General features: G+C 38.8%; 1 protein-coding gene across 2 annotated transcripts; it reads right to left on the bottom strand.

The window, feature by feature from the left end:
• Positions 1-3,678: 3,678 nt before the first annotated feature.
• Lst8 (MTOR associated protein, LST8) lies at positions 3,679-22,027 on the bottom strand. 2 transcript variants are annotated; one of them, XM_071586755.1, is made up of 8 exons: positions 21,972-22,027; positions 21,562-21,736; positions 21,393-21,444; positions 21,001-21,163; positions 20,760-20,910; positions 17,945-18,147; positions 14,595-14,737; positions 3,679-5,068 (listed from the first exon to the last, which is right to left on the bottom strand). In XM_071586755.1, exons 2-8 carry the CDS (start codon positions 21,676-21,678, stop codon positions 4,947-4,949), a joined length of 951 nt encoding a protein of 316 aa, XP_071442856.1. In that variant the 5' UTR covers positions 21,679-21,736; positions 21,972-22,027; the 3' UTR covers positions 3,679-4,946. The 2 variants fall into 2 exon arrangements, with proteins under 2 accessions (XP_071442856.1, XP_071442855.1); XM_071586754.1 differs by having other exon boundaries at positions 21,562-22,025.
• Between the last annotated feature and the right edge of the window lie 700 nt (positions 22,028-22,727).

Genomic DNA, 22,727 nt, shown 5'->3' with positions numbered 1-22,727 from the left:
TTCTAGTCCCAGACGGCTTTTGCCGACCATCATCACCAAAACGTGCCAACTACTTCGCCACCCAACCATACAGTCCATGATAAAATTTATCGACACAAATTTCCCACCAAATGTGTACGTAGACAAGTTTGTCTCCATTTCTCCCACTCCTGCCAACACTATGCAATTATTTTGAAAACAATTCTTCCATTGGCTGATGAATTTAAGGACTGTTGCTATAATTTCCCATGCATAATTCCGAACATCGTTGACAAACTAGTCAACAATGTTCAGTGTATGCATTTTGGTCAATTCCAAAGCATTGCGGATCAAATTTTAGAATTGACCCAATATGCATGAGATATATTACCCAAGCAGTCCCCCATCTGATACTATTACACCAGAATAACATATCAAATTCAAGAAATTAGGAAATCCATTTGGAATAGCTTCCAAAAGCCAGACGGGCTTGAGTAAATTTCCAAAGAAACTGCGGGAGATGCCGCAACAGTAACTTTTAACGGAGTCATCCGCTAATGGGCATTACAATGCAACAATTTCAGAGTTTAAAAGGACGCCTCGGTAGCTTAAGTGGCTAAAGCACTCGACCGGATATTGAGGGATCTGGGTTCGAATCCCAGTCAAGGCGAATGATTTTTACACTCTGAAATTGTTGCATTGTTGAGTAAATTTGTTAATGTGGGGTGGATTCCCTCTACAAAACCAAAATGTTTTTACTACACAAGACTGAACTTAAATGAGTAATGTGCCTTAAAAGGAAGTGAAATCAGTGAATACTTTCATATTGGTGTCAAATCAACACATTTGCAGTGCCCATTCAAATTCACACATATTTAAGATTATTTTCAATCATCAAAATGTTGTCTCACTTAATCATAGAAAATGGGTAATTTGAGTCCTTGTTCATACCTTTGTTACCAACCTTAAATTTGATTTAGAAAGAAAATGCTATCAAATAAATCTCATCACGCAACTGGCATGCAAACTGGCCATTGAGAAATTAACAATTGAAAAGTCTATCTTCATCAAAGCAGCCATTTGGCATTATTTTATCCCACTGACTAATGAGTCAATGGTTGGTTCTCAGCAATTATGTGAGCAAAGAATGCGCACCTAAGGCAAGAATTAAATCATTCAAGAAGAGGAATTCAAGAATGTCAAAAATGACCAATGCATGTCAAGTTTTTAACTACCCCAATGTTATGAAGGAAATAGATGACTCAAATTATCACTATTGATTAAAATGTTGGCGACATTCCTTACACAGAATTTAAATATTCTACAAATATACTAAGAGACACAAATACATTTTCGCTGAAGGTTTGAAAAAATTTTAATTTTTCCCAAATCTTAAATCATCATGAATCCATCTGAGTTACAGAAATTTTTAGAGATCAATAACATTAACCTCAAAGCTGGGGGAAGTTGGTAGCCATTAGCTGTAATCTCATGAGACTAGACATTAAACAAGAGTAGTTATCAATTGTTGCAAGGGGAAAGCTTGGGTTCAGGAAGATGTATGTTCCACTCTTTTGAGACTCAATTCAGTTAGTATGCAAATAAAAATTTCAAAATAATGCTGCCTAGTAATAAAAAATTTCTATAAGATTTTGTAAAAACTCATTTGATAAGTGAACTTAGTTTTCCAAAGTGGTTCATTCCTTTATTTGAGTATTTCTACTGAAAGTACTCATGCATCTGTTTTGAGTATACATTTAATTAAATTGGTTTGATTAATAACAATGATTCTTTTATCTATCATTAATTTTTTTTAGTGCCTAGATCAATATATTTAAGTTTTTTAAAATATGCAAACACATTACCAACCATCTTATTTTGCAATCACAAATTCTTTTCAATTCACCCCACCTCACCCCATACCAAAAAAATACTGCTATCAGATTTTTCATGCCATGCTAAGAATGGTTTCTAAAATACCATCTTAGAAGTTATTGTTTATCACAGAATATTAAATGACAAGTGGAGAGTATACATGGGTAAAAGAGACGATGGAATATTTTATGATTTTAAAGGGTACACGTAAGCACACCTCATCAGGGGAGGGTACGGGAGGACTCCCATCGAGCAATTGAAGTGTCTCCGATACCCTCGCATGAGAGGTGAGTTTATTCCAATCGGGTGCAGCCACCATCTTGAATCTGGGATGGAGCTGGCTTGTTGATCATCTTTTGGGATTCCAGAGCCAACTGCCATCACTGAAATTTGCCCACCACTAGCATGCACTTTTAAAGACAGCCATGCGATGGGATTTGCGTTGTTGGGTGGATTTCATGCTGCATCCTGGGGTGCAGTGGTTTGTTGGTATATGCGTTTGCATGAGGACACACACAGACGCCAACAACTTTAGTAGTTTGTAATGACCTCCCCAATGCCATCCACCACTCCACTTCCCAATGCACCCTCTAGATTACTCACGATGTCCTTTAAAAGTGCCTTTTAAAAGTGTCAATTAAAAAGTGATGCCTTTTACGAGCAATCCTCAAGATCAGGCCCTTAACTCATACCCCAGCACCCTACCCACTTAACTACCTCCCCATTTACTGTAAATACGGGGCCATTGTTGCTCCTAGGATCCTCCCCATGTCCCCGACCACCAGTAAGATACCAGAGGGTTCAACCATAAGGGCCCTTATATGTCCTCCTGTGCCTCAACACTGCCACCACCTGCATATAAAAGATTCCATGAAAGTCTTGGGTATGCAGTCACTCACAGTGAGCACGCCTGCATGAAAATCCACAGATCTTTCTTTCTGGATATCAAAACTTGTGCAATGTGTAAAAAATTATCTCATTTTTAAGGAAACCCTGTAGGGGCAAGGAAGAGAGCCTTCCTAGGTGCATTCATCCCTTGCTATTCCATACCTGAGCAGTTGAAACAATGGCAACTTTGCATATGATCTCTACAGTTTTTTCCCATGATGACTACCACTATCTATGTATTATTTGCTGTATAAACTTAATACCTCAAGCATGGGTCACATATAGAAATACCCTTCTACAGGGTTCGTCCGGAAAATAAGTGTACTGAGCTCAGGAAAAAAATTTATTACACTTTTACATATCTTAAGCTAATATTCCTCAAAATAGTACCCTTGTGAGTCGATAAAATTGTTCCAGCGGCGTTCCCATTCCTGGAACACTCCCGCGAAGGCATCATCGGGAACCTCTCGAAGACTCGTCGTCGACCTCTTCTCTGCCCTCCACGAACATCTTGTGCCACCGAAAGATCATGTTTCTGGACATGGCTGACTCCCCGTAAGCCTGGTTAATCATACTGACAGTTTCGGTAGACGATTTCCCAAGCTTTACCGCAAATTTGATGGAATAACGCTGCTCCAAAAACTTCGGCATCGCGTTCCATGACGTGGGTCGAGCGTGGAGGTTCGCGTTAACAGAGCTCCTCACTACACCACAGCTCAGAGCCGACTGCCTTTTTCAGCGTCGCTTGCCAACATACCCCCCCTCCAATCTCAGCCCGTCAGAGCGATGCTGGGCGCGCCTGGAGCCCAGCCCAGCCCAGGAGTCAATACACTTATTTTCCGGACGAACCCTGTATATTATTTGAGATTGGAGAAAATTCTGCACTATATAAATATGAATTTATTTACAAAGAAATAATAATATTATTTAAAAAATAAATGTTTGTAATTTGTCATCTTTATTTTGAAATAATTTCTCCACTATACTTCAGGAAAGTAATCACAACCTGAAAGAGTGAGAAAATATGGGTTATTTGCTCTTCTTTGTAAATTTCTAACCTCAATGCAACTAATGGCTGCTAAAAACATTGTTGTGAGCTTTTCACTACAATAACAGTGTAACTTAAGTGCTCCCCTCTACCAGACAACCAAGAGTTACATCAAATAATGGGTTTTGTAGTGCCTGCAGAAATGAGTGCAGCCTTTTAGCACAAATTCATTTCCAATTACAGATCATCACAAACATATGAGATCAACTTCACATGAAATTCCAACACTATAATTTATAGATTACTTCAAAGAAGACATCATAGTGAAAAATTAAATGTAATATCTCAGTTCCCAAGACATTATGATGGGATACCGAACTACGGATTCATAATTGCTCATGGCCAAACATCTCCAGTGAACAAATAGATGGGTTATCGAGATGCCTCTGACAGATTATTTTAGGCATATCAGGCATAGGTACTGCCATGTTAATTCGACCTCCCAAACCTCTGACCTTTGAACGAACTGGAAATAATGCAACCATTTCAAGGATGACACTATCAGTTCAATTTGCATGCAAGTAGCTCTTCAAATAGAACACCACCAGTTTCCCTTGTCCTTTTAATGACCAACATTTTCTAATACTGCCAAAAACTGACAAAGCTGAATGACAGACATTTTAAAACCTAACATATATAAACAAAAGCCTAGTATCAATCTACGAAATATTTAACACATACGCGGGGAAAATGATGAATATGTATAAATTTTCATACATGCACATCAACAATCATTCAATGATGAAAAACAGGAGAGCATGAAAATTTTCAAATAAATGCAATAGCTTCCATTACACTAGAAGCGCCAACTAGCCCATTACTTAATTTCAATAATTTTTTCCAATACAACATACGTTCAAAATAATAGTACATTCCAACATCACTGCCCTCACCCAGCAAAAGCCAAGAATCACTCCAATTTTTGGGCCATGAAAAATAATCTTTAGTGAAACTGATGAAAAATAAAGTATCTAAACAAGAGTTTCCCAACACATTTTCAAATGATGCACAGCCCAGATTTCACAATCAACGAGCAAATTCGACGCACTCACAACAAGAGCTCGCACATCTCCTTCAACTTCTCACATGGCCTCCCGGCCATTGCAAACAATAATTACATCGACAGAGGACAGGCCGTGTTATGCGAATCACCACACAATGCAACACAACTCCATCGTTACTCCTTGAGGATTTCATCTTTAAAAGCCAATGCAGTCACTGCTCTCTGGTGGCCGTTGTACTCCCTCTCCACGGATCCCGTGTGCAAGTTCCACAGCCGCGCCGCGCCATCCGATGAAGCTAGTGCAAAGAGGAGAGGAGGAGACAATGAAGTGCCCACTTTAAAACAATCTGCTCATGATGCGCATACACTGGACATAATTTACATAAAGTGTATGTCAGGTAGGGCAGTGCTTTAGCGTTTTGGTGAGAACCACCACGCTCGAATAAAAAAATTCTTTCTCAAATGCCTCCCTCATATAAAACAATGCTGTCACCCATTATTTTTTCATATCCTGGTGACCTCTCATCTTAAAAGAACAACCAAGCGGGTGTAATTTAGCTATGGCACAATCCCAAGCTATGGCCGCCAGCATGGAGAATTATTTTCAAATGATACCCATTTGAGATGTGAAGCCATTAGACATAGCTGCACAAGGAGAGAAGGAAAGATGGCGCACACGCAAGAAGAAATGTTAATATTTAATATCAATAATAATTTATCAATTTGTCTAAAGATTTGTTGCATATTTACACTACACAAATACAGGACACGTCAGATATAAACTTCTAAATTTTAGAAGAAATACAATATACATACATAAGGATATACTCTCATGCATACCAATTTACTAATATATTTCCATATTATTTGGTTAAGTCAGCATTTATGTGTAGCGACAATTCATTCACAGAATAGATGATATTACTTTTTAATAGGTTGAACAGCTTTTTCTTGAAAACAGGTACTTATGTTTCATATTTGATTTCACGGGGAAGTTTATTGAATGACTTTAAGCCCATTGCTATGGGCCCACGAGCTCTGTTTAAAAAAGGAGAGAAGGAAAACATTTAGAATTATAGACCAATTTCTTTACTTTCAGGTTTCTCCAAAATTTTGGAGAAGGTCATGTATATGAGATTGATTTCCTTTTTTGATAAATCCTGTCATTGACGATCATCAATTTGGCTTCAGAAGGAATAAGTCCATTAATGATGCCCTTTTCTCACTTACAAGGAATATATAGAATGCCTTAGATAGTAATATTCATGTTGCAGGGCTTTATATTGATTTAAAAAAAGCTTTTGATACAGTTAACCATGGAGTTCTTTTAAAAAAATTAGAAACATGTGGTATTAGAGGCAATGCAAAGGACTGGTTTAAATCATATTTAACTGATAGGTCACAATATATTGAAATGAATTCATCTGTATCAAGTACAACTTCTGTTATTTGTGGAGTTCCGCAGGGCTACATTCTTGGACCACTACTATTTTTAGTCTTCATAAATGATTTACCTGCAAATTTATCACTCTCCAATACAATACTATTTGCTGATGATACTAACTTAATTTTTAATAACCATAATCCCATTCAGTAACAGAAACTACACACAATTTGATGAACTGGCTCACTGACAATAAGCTATCTTTAAATGTTAGTAAAACCCATTATTTAAACTTCAATCTCAAGAAGAAGTTAATAAATTTTAATCCAATAATTAACAGTTGCCCCATAAAAGAACTAAAGGTAACAAAGTTTTTAGGTATTTGGATTGACTCTAATCTTTCATGGGAGGAACATATTAATAAATTAACTCAAAAACTGGCACAAATCTGTTATGCATTCCGTGTACTCAAGGAAATCATTTGCATTCCGGTATTGAGAACTATATATTTTGGCTATGTGCAGTCACTTCTCAATTATGGTATTCCCTTTTGGGGCTCCTCTATCTTCCTTCCAAAATTATTTAAAATGCGAAAAAAGATTATCCACATAATAACTAATTTTAATAATAGAGCTCCCAGTAAACCTATTTTTGAAAAATTAGAAATCTTACCACTTCCTTGTTTATACATTCTTGAAACAGTGTCTCTTATTAACAAAAATCAAGACATGTTTATTAAAAATTGTGACCTTCATAGTCATAATACGAGAAGCCAAAATGCATTCCATGTAAGTCAGCACAGAGTAAATAAAACGATTAAAGGGATAGATCATCAGGGAATACTTATATACAATAAATTGCCTGCTTATATTAAAAATATCAAAAGTTCCTTTAAATTCAAGTGTGCTGTGAAAAAACTACTTACATGTAAATTATTCTATGGTTTAGATGATTTTCTAAGGCATACCATTTAAAATGTATAATTGAAATGTGTTAATCCTAAAAAAATTTTAAATTGTATGTATTGGTATTTTTCATATTGTTTTGATATTTTGCATAATGTTTTTTTTTATCGATATGAAGTGTAAAACATGTATGCTTATGGTGAATGAATAAGTTGAATTGAATTGAATGACATTAAATACGTGTACATGTATGCTGAGTATTGGTAATAAACCAAGTTTTTGAAAAGTGATTTACATGGTGCATCACATAGCTTCTTTCTGGACCTCTACCTTTAGAGAATGCCTAATATTTTTAATGAGGAAGCATAGGGAACTTATTTATCTATGCAATTTGAAAATGTGTTCCTCCCAAGAAATGCTTCTATGCAGGATAATACACATACATATAAATATAGGGAACGGGTACTGGAATTTTGGGGGATGCTTACACCTGCTGCATCTATAGAGATTGTTGTGGAAACTTTGCTTTATTTAGTGATATAATTCAGGTGTAGAGGATATTATGTGTTTTGAGATATGATACTAGATGGTGATAGAAACCTGTTTCAAACATTTTTCCCAAATACAGGGGGACTGGTTCCAAAAATCAAAATTTATTGCAGTTATCATTACAATTCCTTAATAATCTTCAAAATACATTCCTCCTGCATCGATGCACTTAGTTCGACATGTCTGCCACTTGTCAAAAGCCAGCTGGAAATTGGTTTCCGGAATACTGTTGAGAACCTTTAACTTCGTTGCTTGAACCGCCTCGATGGAGTCAAACTGATATCCTTTGAGCTCCTTTTGAGCTATCCTTAGAGGTAATAACGTTGTGGAGAAAATCTTCATCTTCCTGGAGGCAGTCCAAAATTTCTTGCGAAATTTCCACCCGCGACAGTTTTTGTTCCTCGCTCAAGACTTTCGGCACCAGCTTCCCGCACTCTTTCCTCATCGAAATATCTTCTTTTGCCATGGTGTGGACGGTTCCGACTGAAATGCTGGTCTCCTCACTGATAAGGGGGATGTTTAATCCCTTGTCAGAGTCCAAATCTTTTTACACTTTGGCCACCTGAGCATCGGTTCGAGCGGCCGTCGAGCATCTGACGCTGTGCTTGTCTTCGACGAGCTACCGGCCTTCCTTAAACATTTTGCGCCACTCAAAAACTTTTTCCAGAAAAAGCTTTTCTGGAACCAAAGGCTCCCTGGTAGGCCAATTCCAGAGGTCACTTAAGGGTACACATTTCTTTGAAGATGGCACTTAAGGTCCCATGGTGGTGTCCTTTGAGGATTTCACTTTTGGGAATAGAAAATAGTCTGCTGGGGCCAAGTCAGGACTGGACGGGGGTTGGGGAATCATTGCAATGCCATTGTAGAAGGCCTTTAATGCAGACACTCAACTCTGCTCTTTTGGTCACCTTTGGGATGAGTTTAGCACAGATCTTTTGCAATGCCAAATTTCCAGTAGTAATGATGTGCACTGTCATCCGATCAATGACAATACGAGCTGCAATCATGCGTGTAGTTAATTGATGGTCTTCATTCAGAATTTCACGCACACGTTGTCAACGGTTCTTGATGTCGACGGCCATCCAGTGCGGGGCTCGTCCTCCACACTCTTTCGGCCATCTCTGAAGAGCTTGCGTCACTTAAAAACTGCAGCTTGTGACATGCTTTCACCCTTGAACACTTGGCGGATCAAGGCCAAATGCCTCCATGCCTGAATTTCCCACTCAACGCAAAATTTTATGGCTTACCGCTGTTCAAATACTCGCTGCATTTTTTGTCACTCGATGGGGGTCCACCTAAAACACGATCCAGCCCGAAGAAAGTTCGTAGGCGATTCCCATGCGCTGAAAGTCAGACCAGCTACTGCCCGATTCAAGAGACAAGAAGTCATGTTGGGAAAAAACTGTTTCCAAAACTTTTCACACAAGCTTCGTGTGGTGATTAAACACGTCTATTTACGAGCGTGGCCCCAGAAGTACACGGCCTGACCTAGAGATGGTGATAGTGGTTGGTAAAATATCACTGCATTAGAAAGTACACAATCCATAAAGCATATACTTCAAGTTTAAAGACATTGTTTAGTATTTGTTATGCAGCCATCAATAGTGAACGTTTTCAGTGAATTTGTGAAAATGGAGAAAATCTGTGACCATTATGAGATACAATATTTTTATTTGAAAGGCCTCAGCCCAACCAATATAAAAGCTGAACTGGATTCTACTCTGGGTGAGTCTGCTCCTTTGTTTACACCAGTAAAATATTGGGTAGCAGAGTTCAAACGAGGCAGTACGAGCATCGCATTGGTCGACCAAACGAGGTGACCACTCCAGAAACGGTGAAGAAAATCCACAAAGTGATAATGGGTGACCGTCGACTGAAAGTGCGCGAGCTAGCGACATAGTAGGCATTTCAAAAAGTGCGGTACATTGTATATTTAACGGAAAATTTGGACATGAGAAGGCTGGAAGTGTGCAAGATGGGTGCCGCTCAGACTCGAGCAAAACCAGTGTCGTGAAGATGCTTCAATTGAGTGTTTAGCAAAGGTTCACAGCAAAAAAAGCAGAATTTTTGTGCCGTTTCACCACTAAGGATGAAACATGGGTCCACTGCTTCACACTCGAGACAAAAGAACAATCAAAACAATGGATTCAAAAAGCAGAAGCAGTTCCAAAGAAGGCGAAGACCATTTCATCTGCAGGCAAGGTCAAGGCGTCGGTTTTTTGGGATGTGCATGGGATAATTTTCATTGACTATCTTGAAAAAGGAAAACTATCAACAGCGAGTATTATGCAAACTTATTGTAACATTTGAGGGAAGAAATCAAGCAAAGCGGCAGCATTTGGCTAAGAAACAAGTGTTGTTTGATCAAAAAAATGCACCAGCTCACAAATCCGTTACAGCAATTGCCAAAATTCATGAATTGAAGTTTGAATCGCTACCTAAGACACACTATTTGCCAGATTTAGCCCCCTCGGATTATTTTCTGTTTGCAAACTTGAAAAAATGGCTCTGTGGTAAAAGATTATACAACCATGAAGAAGTGATGTCAGTAGTTAATGGCTATTTTGAGGAGCAAGACAGTTCTCATTATAAAAAGGGCATAGAACATCACTGGGACAAGTGTACAGAGCCGAAAGGAGATTTTGTTGAAAAACAAAGAATTTTTTTCCTAAATGTTTTTGAGTTTTCTTTGTTGGGTCGGGTACTTCTGGGATTACCCTTGTAAAAGACTTAACCCTTAAAGAGATCAACGCCTAGTGGGATGAAGTGCCTGGCACATCTGCTCCTTTGCTTGCGACTGTTTACAATTGGGTATATGAGTTAAAACATGGCCATACTACATCCACAAATGAAGAACATTGTTCAGGACATGCACTGCAAGTGCCTTCCTCTGAAATGATAGACAAAACACATGCTTTGATTTTGAGTGGTGGAGGAATCAAAAGTTCACTAAGTAATTTAGACCACAGGCATATCACAAGGTACAGCGTTTTCAATTTCACACCAAAAATTTCAGAGGCTGGCTTTGTACTTTTCCAGCACAGTCCTAAGGAGTTTCTGCATTGATACATATCTGTGGACAAAGCCTCTACAATCTAAGGACAAAAGAACGGCCAAAACAGAGGGTTTCCAAAGGCCTCCGAAGAAGGCAAATGGTAAAATCAGCCAACAAAGCGATGGCCATGGTTTTCTGGAATGCATGTGGAATCATCTACTACTCTTGACTACTTGCTAAGAGAGCATACGATGAATGGAGAAAAATATGCATCTTTGCAGCACCGGTTGAGCAAAGAAATGAAAAAAATCCTCATTTGCCAAAGAAAACAATTCTCTTCCATCAAGACAATGCACGGGTGGGTGATGCCTGTGCTGTTTTGATAGTGAAAATTATGGAATTAAGAAATTACAACATCCACCATTCCAAAGAAACTGCGGGAGATGCTGCAACAGTAACTTTTAACGGAGTCATCCGCTAATGTGCATTTCAATGCAACAATTTCAGAGTGTAAAAATCATTCGCCTTCAGTTTCTTTGGAATTTGTCAAAGTGAAAACACCATAAGTGTTCAAAGTTGGCTTTAACCTTGTGGACTGTGGCGCCTTGCGCATGACTATGATTGCCTGTGACATTGTATGTACGGTATTTCGTCACAACATCTAGTTCCTTTAAAAGCCCCAAAATTTCAGAGTTTAAGAGGACGCCTCGGTAGCTTAAGTGGCTAAAGCACTCGACCGGATATTGAGGGATCTGGGTTCGAATCCCAGTCAAGGCGAATGATTTTTACACTCTGAAATTGTTGCATTAACATCCACCATATTTACCAGATTCCTCCTACGTTGACTTTTTTTAATTTCCAAACTTGAAAAACAGCTTGACAGAAAACGAAAATCACATTGAAAGAGTTCATCGCCAACGCAGATGCCTATTTTGAGGACCTTCCAAAATACCAATTTTTCTAATGGCTATAAAAAGTAGGAGAGATGCTGGGAAAGGTGGATCTAGCTAAAAGGAGATTATGTTGAGAAATAAAAAAAACTATCCCAAAATTTCGTTATTCCATTTTTACCCAAGGACTTATTGACTGACCGACATATCAATGTCTGCAATCAAACTATCATTAACAACTTTGGGCACTGGGCTGGAACATGGCAAGTCTACCATTTCTTCATGGCCTTATGGGGACTTGCCTTCAACACACACCTACTCCTATACACAGACGACTAATATCCAATGAATCTCCACTTGCTCATATCCCTATGGTCTTCAAAACCGAATTCCCACTCACTGATCCTGCATGGGTGTTTAGAACAAGACCACCAACCTTCAACACAATATTCAATGATAGCTCAAAACTCAATTTTTTCCTATTTCCCAAAAACCCTTAAATGACTGATGCAAATGATTGTCAAACAACAACTGAGGGTTGAAAATGGCTGAAATTTTGGTGATTACCTTTCAACGCATGTGCAAACACATTTCCTAACCTTTGCTGACGAGTGCTGCCATCTTCATGTTGAGATGGAAAGTTTTTACATTACCCGCACAAGAATTGTGAGAACCCACGTTCTAGAGATGCCAAGCTCTTGTGAGTGCCATCCTTTCAGTACATAAATGTCTCTTTTTAATCTGTCAATAGTTTGGGAGAGAGAATGTTTGGTCTAATTACTAGGAGAGAGGCAATGCTCTGGTCGGCAATCTCTGCCTTCATTACTGCAGTATCTCGCACACCACATGTAGGAAAGAAAGATTCACTGCTCGATTAGGAACAATTCATGAGCACTTACAACATCCACTTCTGGTGAAGTGAAGGTACTCTTCAAATACATGGAGAGAGAAGTTTTCTTTCCTCAGTAAACCTTGCCTCTCCTTGCATAGCATCGCTTAATTTAGTCAGGAAGAAAACTTCATGGCGTTCATTCATAAATTGCGTTCAATATTTCTAGCGACGTCTCATTAATTGCAAATTCAATAATAATTAAACACACCTCATTATCCTTCTTGGCCATAGCATTAGCAAGTAAAAATAGTCAATTAAGATCAGATGAGACCTTAGGAGGAAGTGATTTTGATGAAAGTGACAGTAAAGATAGATCAGAACTTGACAATATGATATTCAAATTTATTAATGTATCCACTTTTCTGAGAAAGAAGAAAAATATGATTCCAGTCCTCTGAAACTATGTTACTATGTTTTTCCAGCCACGTTCCGCGTCAATGCAAAATTCAAGAATTTTATTTGCTAAGAAGAGAGATTTCAACTGATGAGTCCTTATCATTATGGAAGGGCAGTTTATCCTTCAAGCACCCCTTAATTTACCCCCAAGTCTTCCAAGGTTGGAATGAAAACATTCGAGTTCCGTGAGGCAGTGGAAAAAGAGGATATTTGCGGTAAATTACTTTTTATATTGGAAAGGGACATTGTTATGCCTTTGTTCCTAACCATGGGCAATAAAAATAAAATGACACAAATAGTAATTAATCGAGCAGAGCCTCTTTTGAATAAAGGATGAACTCCTTGGATGGTTAATTATTACAATACACAGAGCCTTGTGAGATTATTAAGTGAAACTAGCTTAAGAGCTTTTTGATAAATATGGGAAATTATCAGGAAGGTAACAGATCTTCATGCCTCACCGAGAGACTTTTATGAAGAGATCACCGTATCTGGAAAACTGCAGTACCCTCAAAGGTGGTGTGTTTTCTATTCAAAACATGGAAAAGGAAGGGACACAAAGTACAGGCGCAAAAGGGGTAAACTCCATTTCCATTGCTTCGAGGACCACCACACCAAGCATAACTGCTAAGGCAAGCCATACTTTTACAGAATGTTTCTATTCCCTCCATTGCAAACATTGCCCTAGAATAGTATACACGTTTTAGAAAAACTAATATTGCCATTTTGAGTCTGAAAACTACAAGGGGAATGTATCGGGAACAATTTGATCTGTTCACTACCTTCTAAAATTACAGTAAGATTACTGAGATAATCATTACCAAGATGAATATCATTCACACTCAATGTAACCCATATAAAATTTTTTAAAAGAGTTGATAAAAAATAGGTAATTGAAGGTATGTCTCTTCATTTAAGTCTACAAAAAATTTAATCAAAAGCAATTAAAACATAAGCTATCATAAAAAATACATCTTAGAAATGCTAAAACTTTTAAATATCCTCCATGCTCTGAATTGGATCCCATTCAACCTCCACCATGTTTGAGGGGTTTAAAGAAATAAAATTTGTCTTTCCAATTTAATATAAATGGATAGAGAACTACCTCAGAGGATGAGCGAAAATAATTATGATGATGATCACCATCAGTATTTCAATCATAAGATTGGGTTACTGTGGCCCTCCCTCCATTCCTCTTCTCTATCCAACGTCAATTCCTCTCTCGCCCCCCATAACTTCTCTGTTTTACATCCTCTTTCATTTGTCGTAAATACTTGTCCCATGGTCTTCCTCGTGGAATTTTCCATATTCCTATTGCGTTTCTAACCGATGTGATGATGATAAAAAAAACCATCAACACAGTTATGTACACGAAAGTTGGTTTGGTAGGTGGTGGTAGAGTCCACCCAGTACTAACCCTGACGGTGTGTGTAATTCACACATCAGGGTAATAAGGAGGGCCAGTTCCTTTTACTGTGCTGCCCACGGTTTCCTAGGAAATATGGGTGCTCAAAAAATCACACAACTTGGGTGAAACAGGGTGAACAAAGGAATGCCCCGGGAATCGACCCAGGCCCTCTAGTCAGTAGTCCAACCTTCTACCCCCTGAACTACCACATCCCATATGATGATAGCATAGAACAAGAATTTCCAGGCTAAATTATAACTTTGATTTGGGGGCAATTTTCAAGGGTTTTAGACCCCTGTGGTCTCTGGAAAAGTACTCTCAGATGACGAGAACGCCTAAAATAAAAAAAAGAGGGGTGAAGAGAAGGCACAGGTGATGCACAAGGAGTTACTCCCATACATACCTGTAAGAAGATACTGAGAGTCGGCACTGAATGCGGCATCCCACACCCAACGCTGTGAGTCACAGTGAAGCTCCTGCTGCAGGGTGAAATCGGCCGTTGACCAAACGCGCGCCGTCTGGTCAGCAGACGTTGTCACCAAAAGCCTTTTGAATGGAAGATATGATGGCCAGTTATCTTAAAAGGAGTGGAATCCAACATAAAATACATTCCTTATCATTAGGAGTTATCGTTCAAAGGTTACTTATCACAGGATTTTCATGTAGTGCCCATCTTCAGCCTCTTCGTTTGTTTATCATTATAGAATTTCCACTTCATGTAAACAATAATTATAATTTATGTGCTCAGCAGGAAGTAATTGATGAGTGAGGCTAAATTCTGCTATTAAACTAAATTTGCTAGTACAGGGTTCGTCCGGAAAATAAGTGTACTGAGCTCAGGAAAAAAAATTTATTACACTTTTTCATATCTTAAGCTAATATTCCTCAAAATAGGACCCTTGTGAGTCGATACACTTGTTCCAGCGGCGTTCCCATTCCTGGAACGCTCCCGCGAAGGCATCATTGGGAACCTCTCGAAGACTCGTCGTCGACCTCTTCTCTGCCCTCCACGAACATCTTGTGCTACCCAAAGATCATGTTTCTGGACATGGCTGACTCCCCGTAAGCCTGGTTAATCATACCGACAGTTTCGGTAGACGATTTCCCAAGCTTTACCGCAAATTTGATGGAATAACGCTGCTCCAAAAACTTCGGCATCGCGTTCCGTGACGTGGGTCGAGCGTGGAGGTTCGCGTTAACAGAGCTCCTCACTACACCACAGCTCAGAGCCGACTGCCTTTTTCAGCGTCGCTTGCCAACATACCCCCCTCCAATCGCAGCCCGTCAGAGCGGTGCTGGGCGGGCCTGGAGCGGCGCGCCCAGCCCAGGAGTCAGTACACTAATTTTCCGGACGAACCCTGTAAACTGTGTTAAATTGATATAGGTAGGCATTTATAGGCATCAACCAAATTCCTTCCTACATTGAGGTAAATACCAAGGTAAACACTTTAAAGGACTATACATTGGTAACTTATTTCATTCAACTTTGAATATACTATATGCAAAACAACACTCAGAAAATTCGCCATGATATATTAAATATGTTGAAGTCAAATTAGGTATTCCTTCAATGTGGGAAAATACACTGGCTCAAACAATTACTATCTGGTTCTCTTCAAAACTAAGAACCCTGGGAATTCAAGAATTTTTAACGTTTACCTAAATTAATGGTCGAAATAATTAACTCTGACCAATAATGACAAACAATGCTTAGCTCTGACAACTCTTATATGGGGTGTTCAGTAAAATGAAGGTAAATATTTCTACATAATTCCAGACTAATATTGTGTAGAACTTTTTTTATGCAGGTTATATAGAATTCGGAATAATGTATTGAATTAATTTACATCATGAAGCAGCATTTGGTAAAGCTGCCTGTTTTTTTGCTCACCCAACGGAAGGTGCCGTATTATTTAGGAGTCACTAGTTATTCTTAAGTAATCTAACAGTTAAGGTAGGTTTTGGATGGACACAACTACCAAATAAATATTTTATGACTCCTAACAAAACACAATCAAAAAGCAACCTTTTCTAAATCAAGTCCCTCTTCATCTCTGCGTACTTCCTCCCGTCCAATATCCCTATCCAATTCCTGCCCTTTCCTTGTTTTCCTAACATTCTACCCCCTATTACAGTCTTCAACATCCCACCGACGATCATTATGCTTTTTATCCATTTTCCCTGCCTCCTTATGATTTCTCCCAACCATTCCCTCTCCTTGCCGGCCTTGGTGGCGGCGGGGTAACGTCCTCGCCCACCAACCCAAAGGTCGCGGGTTCGATTCCCGCCTAGGTGGATTTCCCTCCATCTAGGGCTTGGTTGTATGTGATTGTCTTCAATACGTCTGTAATGTAGGGATAGGTGGAAGAAGGGACTATTAGTCTCAACCTCGCCCAATTAAGTCGATAAATAAATAAATACCTAGTACTTCTTCATTTGTTTTCCTTTCCGTCCATTTTACCTCCTCCACGCCAAAATTTCAAAAGCCTCCAATCTACATCTATCCCCCTGCTTCAATGACCACGTTTCCGCACTGTACATAGCTACGCTCCACATCAAAGTTTTCACAAGTGTTTTCTAATCATCCTAACTCGACATCCCCGTCATCATCTCCCTCCTCCTTGTGAAAGCCTCTTTGCCTAGCGCAATTCTTCTCCTTACGTCCCTACTACTTTGACCGTGTTGGTCCAAAACACTTCCGAGATACGTAAACTGTTCTACCTGCTCTAGTTCCGGCACGACGCATGGCCGATTGGGCTGTGTGTCGTGCCTGTAGTTCCAGGGCTCATATTCTCCATTCTGTCCATAATTTTAATCTTGGGAATGATAATTGAGGTGGTTTCCCGTTGCCTTCCTCAATAGTGTTTTTAACATGACACCATCACTTACTGGCCGCCCCTCTGGGGTCAGACGCCATTGCAGCCGCCTCACTGAGGAACAGACGCTGCGTGGACTACCTTTCGTCTTGCTCCTAACCTTCAACCTATCTGGCATGGGTGACCCTAACAGGAGCAACTATCATTGCTTCTGCCAGCACATCTCTAGGGGTCATCGGAATGCACAAGCCCTTCCACTACAAGGTTGTAGTCCATGGGAAGGGAGTCATTTGTAATTTTACATAATTAAAACAGTGTATTATGCATTCTATACTATGATAAGCCAATTGAATTTTCATGCTTGTCATTTGTAGTATCATGAAAGATAACCATAGGTTCAAGTGGGAAAATAATAACTAAAAGTATGTACTATTTACATTCTTGAATTGAATCTCAGATGCAAATTTAACATTAATTTTTAGACTTCATGAGTGTCTTCGACGCGGTAAATCATGTGGCTATCTATCAAAACCAATGAAAATCTATTTTGGGATCAACGTTCCTTAATAAAAAGAAGGCATTTGATCTCCAAAAAAGTCATTCACCTGGAATAACTCAAGCCCTTGGTGGTTCTGATACACAACACCTCCTGAATGTCAACTGAAATCTAAATGTTTTCAGCAAAGTAATTCTTGCTCAAACATATATATATAGAGAAAAAAACTAAGCAATACCAGTAAAACCTATAATAGTAATTACAAACCAAAGGCCACTGAAAATTAGTTGCAAAAAGTTTAAGGAATGTCAGTGAGATTGTAAATCTCTGTTCTCCACTTCATCTCTCCAGCTGCAGCAGCAGGGTATTTTCCTCGGAAAAAAGTACTGTGCTGGAAGAGAGTGGATCCATGAAGGGGATAGTTGGTCAATTGGCACTCACGTTGAGTCTGGGCTGAAGGCACAGCAGAGGGCCTGCCTCTTGTGGGCTTCCAGGCGATGCCTTGGGTTGAGCCTCGTTGGCTCCTCCCCAGTGCCACCAGACAGTGCCCACACATAGCAGCGGCCACGGTTGTTCACAGCAGCCATATGCCACCCTCCTGCATCAACGGCCAGCCCCTCCACGGAAGCTTCAGCCTCAGGGATCTGCAGAAGGACCGTATTTGACAGCATACAAGACTCACCGGCACATAAGATGCGCCCTCATTTCAGCAGGAAACACACAAGCAAAAAAAAGTATCAACAGTCGGTGTGAAAGCATGACTTCTCGCCAACTTCATTTTTGGGGTAATTTAAATAAAAATATATATTTCCACTCAGTAAGAAGAGCACGTGATGTTTAATTGTGATGAAATACGATTGATTTCCTTCGATATCTCTTTTGGCATCCCAGAGGCAAGCAACATGACATTATCTGTATTATTATGTTAACAGTATCGCATTCTGAAACCCAACAAAAACCAGCAACCCTGCAAATACTCATAAATTCACACTTGGATTTACTAATAACACTCAGCTTACGTATTGTGTATGTGCTGGTCTTCACTTGTTTATTGTGCATGTAATCCCACTATCGATTCTACCAATTCTAAAGAAATCATAATTATGAGAATGTTTTAGTTTGACGCGTGGTTTCAAGAGTTGCAATTTTAAACAAATGCCTCTTTATGGAATGAATAATACATACCAGGTATTTTTTCCACTTTTATTCCAGATACGACTAATTTCAACACGTGGGCATCATCTTTTTTTTTTTTATCTTCACGCCTATTCGTCGAAACTAGTTGTATCTGAAATAAATCTCAAAAATACCCAGGATTCTCCTTTCTCGTGATGAATGTCCATGTTGTCAAGCCTAATACCATCGAGTTTAAATAAGTCTTTATCTTGAAAACTTCAAATGACATGCCATCCTGCATGACTTGGACACAAAGTCCACCATTTCCATTAAGTTATGAATACCTTTTATTCAAAACAAAATTAAGTAGCAGACATCACACGCAATCATTTTCCCATGAATTGAAGCATTACTTAAGCCCAAAGACACATACGTATCACAGAACATGTAAATAGCCTAATTTCAAAGAACCCACAAGAGTCAATGGCAACGAAAACGTGTTGATCGGAGGCAAGAAAGAATCCCGCTCAAGTCCAAGTAGAACATATGCAGTTTGAGAGTGAGTGCCTTGATAAAATTATCATGGAAATGAAGCAGCAAGCTTTTTTACTTTTAACATATAAAAATATGTAATGCAGTCAAAGTCTTCCATGTAGCCCCACGATCAATGGATACACATGAAGCAGCCCTGCAACAGACTAAATGCCAGGGCACACAACAGGCGCCAAAGCAGAGTGATTTATTCTACTGGCACAGAGTGCCTTTTGACTGGATTCCTTGCGCTAATACCTGAATTCCTATTGGGGGACCTCTGTAGTCATGTGATGACACCAATTAAGGGTTGTGGGAAGAAGATGGTGACTGTAAAATTTCCATTAGTTTCTGGTTAGAAATGTGTGCAAAATTCATACAACCCATTGAAATGGACCACTAAAAACCCAGCTGAGTATGTTTTGCAAGTTTTGCCAACTAGCACTTACTTAAATTAATGCCACAGAAAAACAGGAGGAGAGAGAGGCCCGCGGATGGAAAGACAAAGTAAAATATGAATTTATCAGAATCCACTCCTAATGCCTTGAATAAATTAACCCTTTTATTCCTAGCAATAACATATATTAGATGTGGGCACACTTGGGCTTAGTATTAGGTAAGCTCTACCCTCATCCATCATGCCGACCTTTGGGTTGGTAACTGAAGCTTTCATAATACATAACTCCTATTTTTGATATGGCTAATGTGTTTTTCATGAATATGTTAATTTTTCAATCTTTAAAAAGTTAAACTTTGAAAAAGTAGCTACTACCAACAGACTAGGTAACCATCGGTGTGAGTGGTAATATATATTATAATATATAATAATGCAGTATGTACGACAGGTCAATTTGGTTCCATAATGAAATAATCATTTCCATATTAAGTGTCTTCAACTTAAAAATCAAAGACGATGCCACATTTGGGCTACAATTCACCAATTACTCTCATGACAAATCTCTATCTTCCGCCCTTTTTGCCATATGATTGCCCTACTTTGCTTGCTCTTTGCCACTTCTGTTGCCTAGCAAAGGCACACTGAAGAACAGAACAGAAAAATTTGCTCTCTTCCAACCGCTTCTCCCCAATAATGCAGGTTCCTAACACCAATGTGATACCAAGCAGCAAGGCATTCAAAATACAACTTAAATAATTCGTTCTATTCCATCCAAGACATCTTAGAAATATGATGAACTTTTACTTGAGTTCGCTTACAACAGTGCATTTCCGTTTTGTACCCAGGCATGATTTTTCTTTATTTCTTCTCATGTTTCAGTTGTTTTGCTTGTACTAAACTATTATATTTTCTCGGTATAATGACCAATTTGTTGAATAAAATTATCACTACCTGGGAAGGCTACCGACACTTCTGAATCATTAAAATGCTAACTAAGTATGTGGCTCACCAAATGGTGCTCTTTGAGAGGAAGTCAATAGCTTAAAACGTGACTTTTTAAAAATTTCTTGAATCAAGAATACAAAATGTCTTGTTGCTCCCCTATGCTTTCATGTTGTGTAAAAACTTACCATTCGTGAACTAGACCAATCAAAATTTGAGTTCTTCTCTAATTTCTAAAAGAAAACTCGTATGGTTGAAAATACTATTTACCAGTTGCTCGTTGTGATCAGTTTTCAGATCCCATAAGTGTATAACACCGCTTTGGTCGCCAACAATTAACTCCGCTTGATTGGGATGCAAACAAACACAGTTTACAGGCGCGGAAACCTGGAAAATTCTTTGACATTGAAGATTTCGGGACCTAATTGTGAAAATAAAAATTCCATTAGAGATGAAAATTTAAGACATTAATGAATTAAAATACGACAGAGATATAACAAAAGAAACCTACCTCAAATCCCATATTCTAGCACTAGAATCTTCTCCCCCAGTAAACATCCACTTCCCTTCTTCTTGAAAGCCGACGGCAGTAACATTACGAGACAAACCTTCGTAATTCAAAACTGGGCTTGGATTGCTGGATGTCACATCATAAAGACGTATGTGCTGATATCCTATCAGTTATAGATTTAAAAACTCATTAGTAAATAAACGACTCTGATCTCTAACACAAGCAATACCCATAAAAAGTTTCTGGATTTACAATAACATGTCTGTATTAAAATTACCACCATGAAAGACCTTCGGACAAACAGGTAATGCCAACACAATGCACATAAGTCTTTAGATATTATGTTCTGAATGGCTTTGTTTAAAATGATGAAATTAAAAAGTTTGACGTACCAGCTGCTGCTATCAGCTGCTTGTCTGGAGTAATCTCAAGTGCATTTACTTGCTGATGTTAGGAGTTAAGGCTAACAGAAACACATTTGCGGATGGATTAGTACCTTCTGGGACAAAGATCACATATTTTAAATGCATGCACAACTTTATTTAAGTCAAAAAAGGATACTGAATCCGTGTGTGGAGCCGTCCGGGTACATACACCAGTGTGAGCTTGCCATAGTTTAATAGTATGATCATAACCACCAGTCGCTAATATAACTTGATCACTTGTTTCGTTCGTCATTGAAATCTTATCCTTAACGTTAACTAGCGATGAAACGATCGGTGCACACCAATTTGACCTAACAATTCATTTCCGCGACGTTCAAACCCAAAAAGAATTGAGAGAGGAAAAATATATAAAGGTTTATAAAACCCAATGTCTGTATTAATATGATTACTATATTTAACCCATGAAATTATTACAACATCTAAGGCCCACAAATATTATCTGAAGACAAACGCAAATCATCAATGTATATTGTTGCACAATTAGTCAAGGGAAACTAAAATACGTGGTATTCGAAATAAAATTACCGGCTCAGAAACTGCAATAAACCACAGGCATAGTGCACAAGTTAACTGAACTTGGCCCACGGAGAGCTAGCCCACGACTTACTACCGGCCGTTGAAGCTCTGAATTTTTCAGTCATACCAACGTAAATATTTTTGCACGAAGTAACTAAGTAAATCCCCCAAAACCATTGCAGGAATCTCACTACAAGGACATTTTATACAAAGTGATACTCTCTGTAATCACTGGCAATTGTAAAACCGGGATTAGTTATGTAGTATATGATATAAGGCCCTAGAAAAACATCTACACTGAAGTTAGCCCAAGCGGGAGGTCGTCTTTTATATATAAAACTAAGAGGTCGTAACGAAAACGTTTTCGACAATATCTGCTCAACTAGAAAAGTACATTTCTTGAAAATCACCAAAAACACTCGGCACTCCCTACTCTATCACAACTTAGGCACTAAACCCACATCCATTGCCTAATTTAGCATCCAGGGCCCAGTGCAGTCACCAGAGTCGCCCTTTCACAAAAAAATAAGAAAGTACTTTACAATATCTCCGTTATTTCGATCCATTGGGCAGCACGGATATGGATTATGCCAGGCATTACAATTTATTCACGACTTTCTTAAAGAAGCGGAATACGTTAAGTAAGGAAAAAATACGTCCTAGTAAACTGAGAGCAATAAGGGTGCCATTCGGCAAACAGAGAGATAGCTATAACTGTGGCGTGCATACGTGTTTTTCATAAATCAGATAGCGAAAAATATGGGA

The sequence above is a fragment of the Hetaerina americana genome, unplaced genomic scaffold, assembly GCF_022747635.1.
Source record: "Hetaerina americana unplaced genomic scaffold, ioHetAmer1.1.p SCAF_25, whole genome shotgun sequence".
Classification (NCBI taxonomy): Eukaryota; Metazoa; Arthropoda; class Insecta; order Odonata; family Calopterygidae; genus Hetaerina; species Hetaerina americana.
This window is presented reverse-complemented; position numbering and strand designations above follow the sequence as displayed.

Coding starts and splice junctions, on each gene's coding strand:
- Lst8 (XM_071586755.1), bottom strand. CDS start 21,678: ATGACGAACGAAACAAGTGATCAAGTTATATTAGCGACTGGTGGTTAT. Junction 18,148..20,759: donor CTGATCACAACGAGCAACTG/GTAAATAGTATT, acceptor GTCCTTCTGCAG/ATCCCTGAGGCTGAAGCTTC. Junction 14,738..17,944: donor GCCTTCAGCCCAGACTCAAC/GTGAGTGCCAAT, acceptor TCCATTCAAAAG/GCTTTTGGTGACAACGTCTG.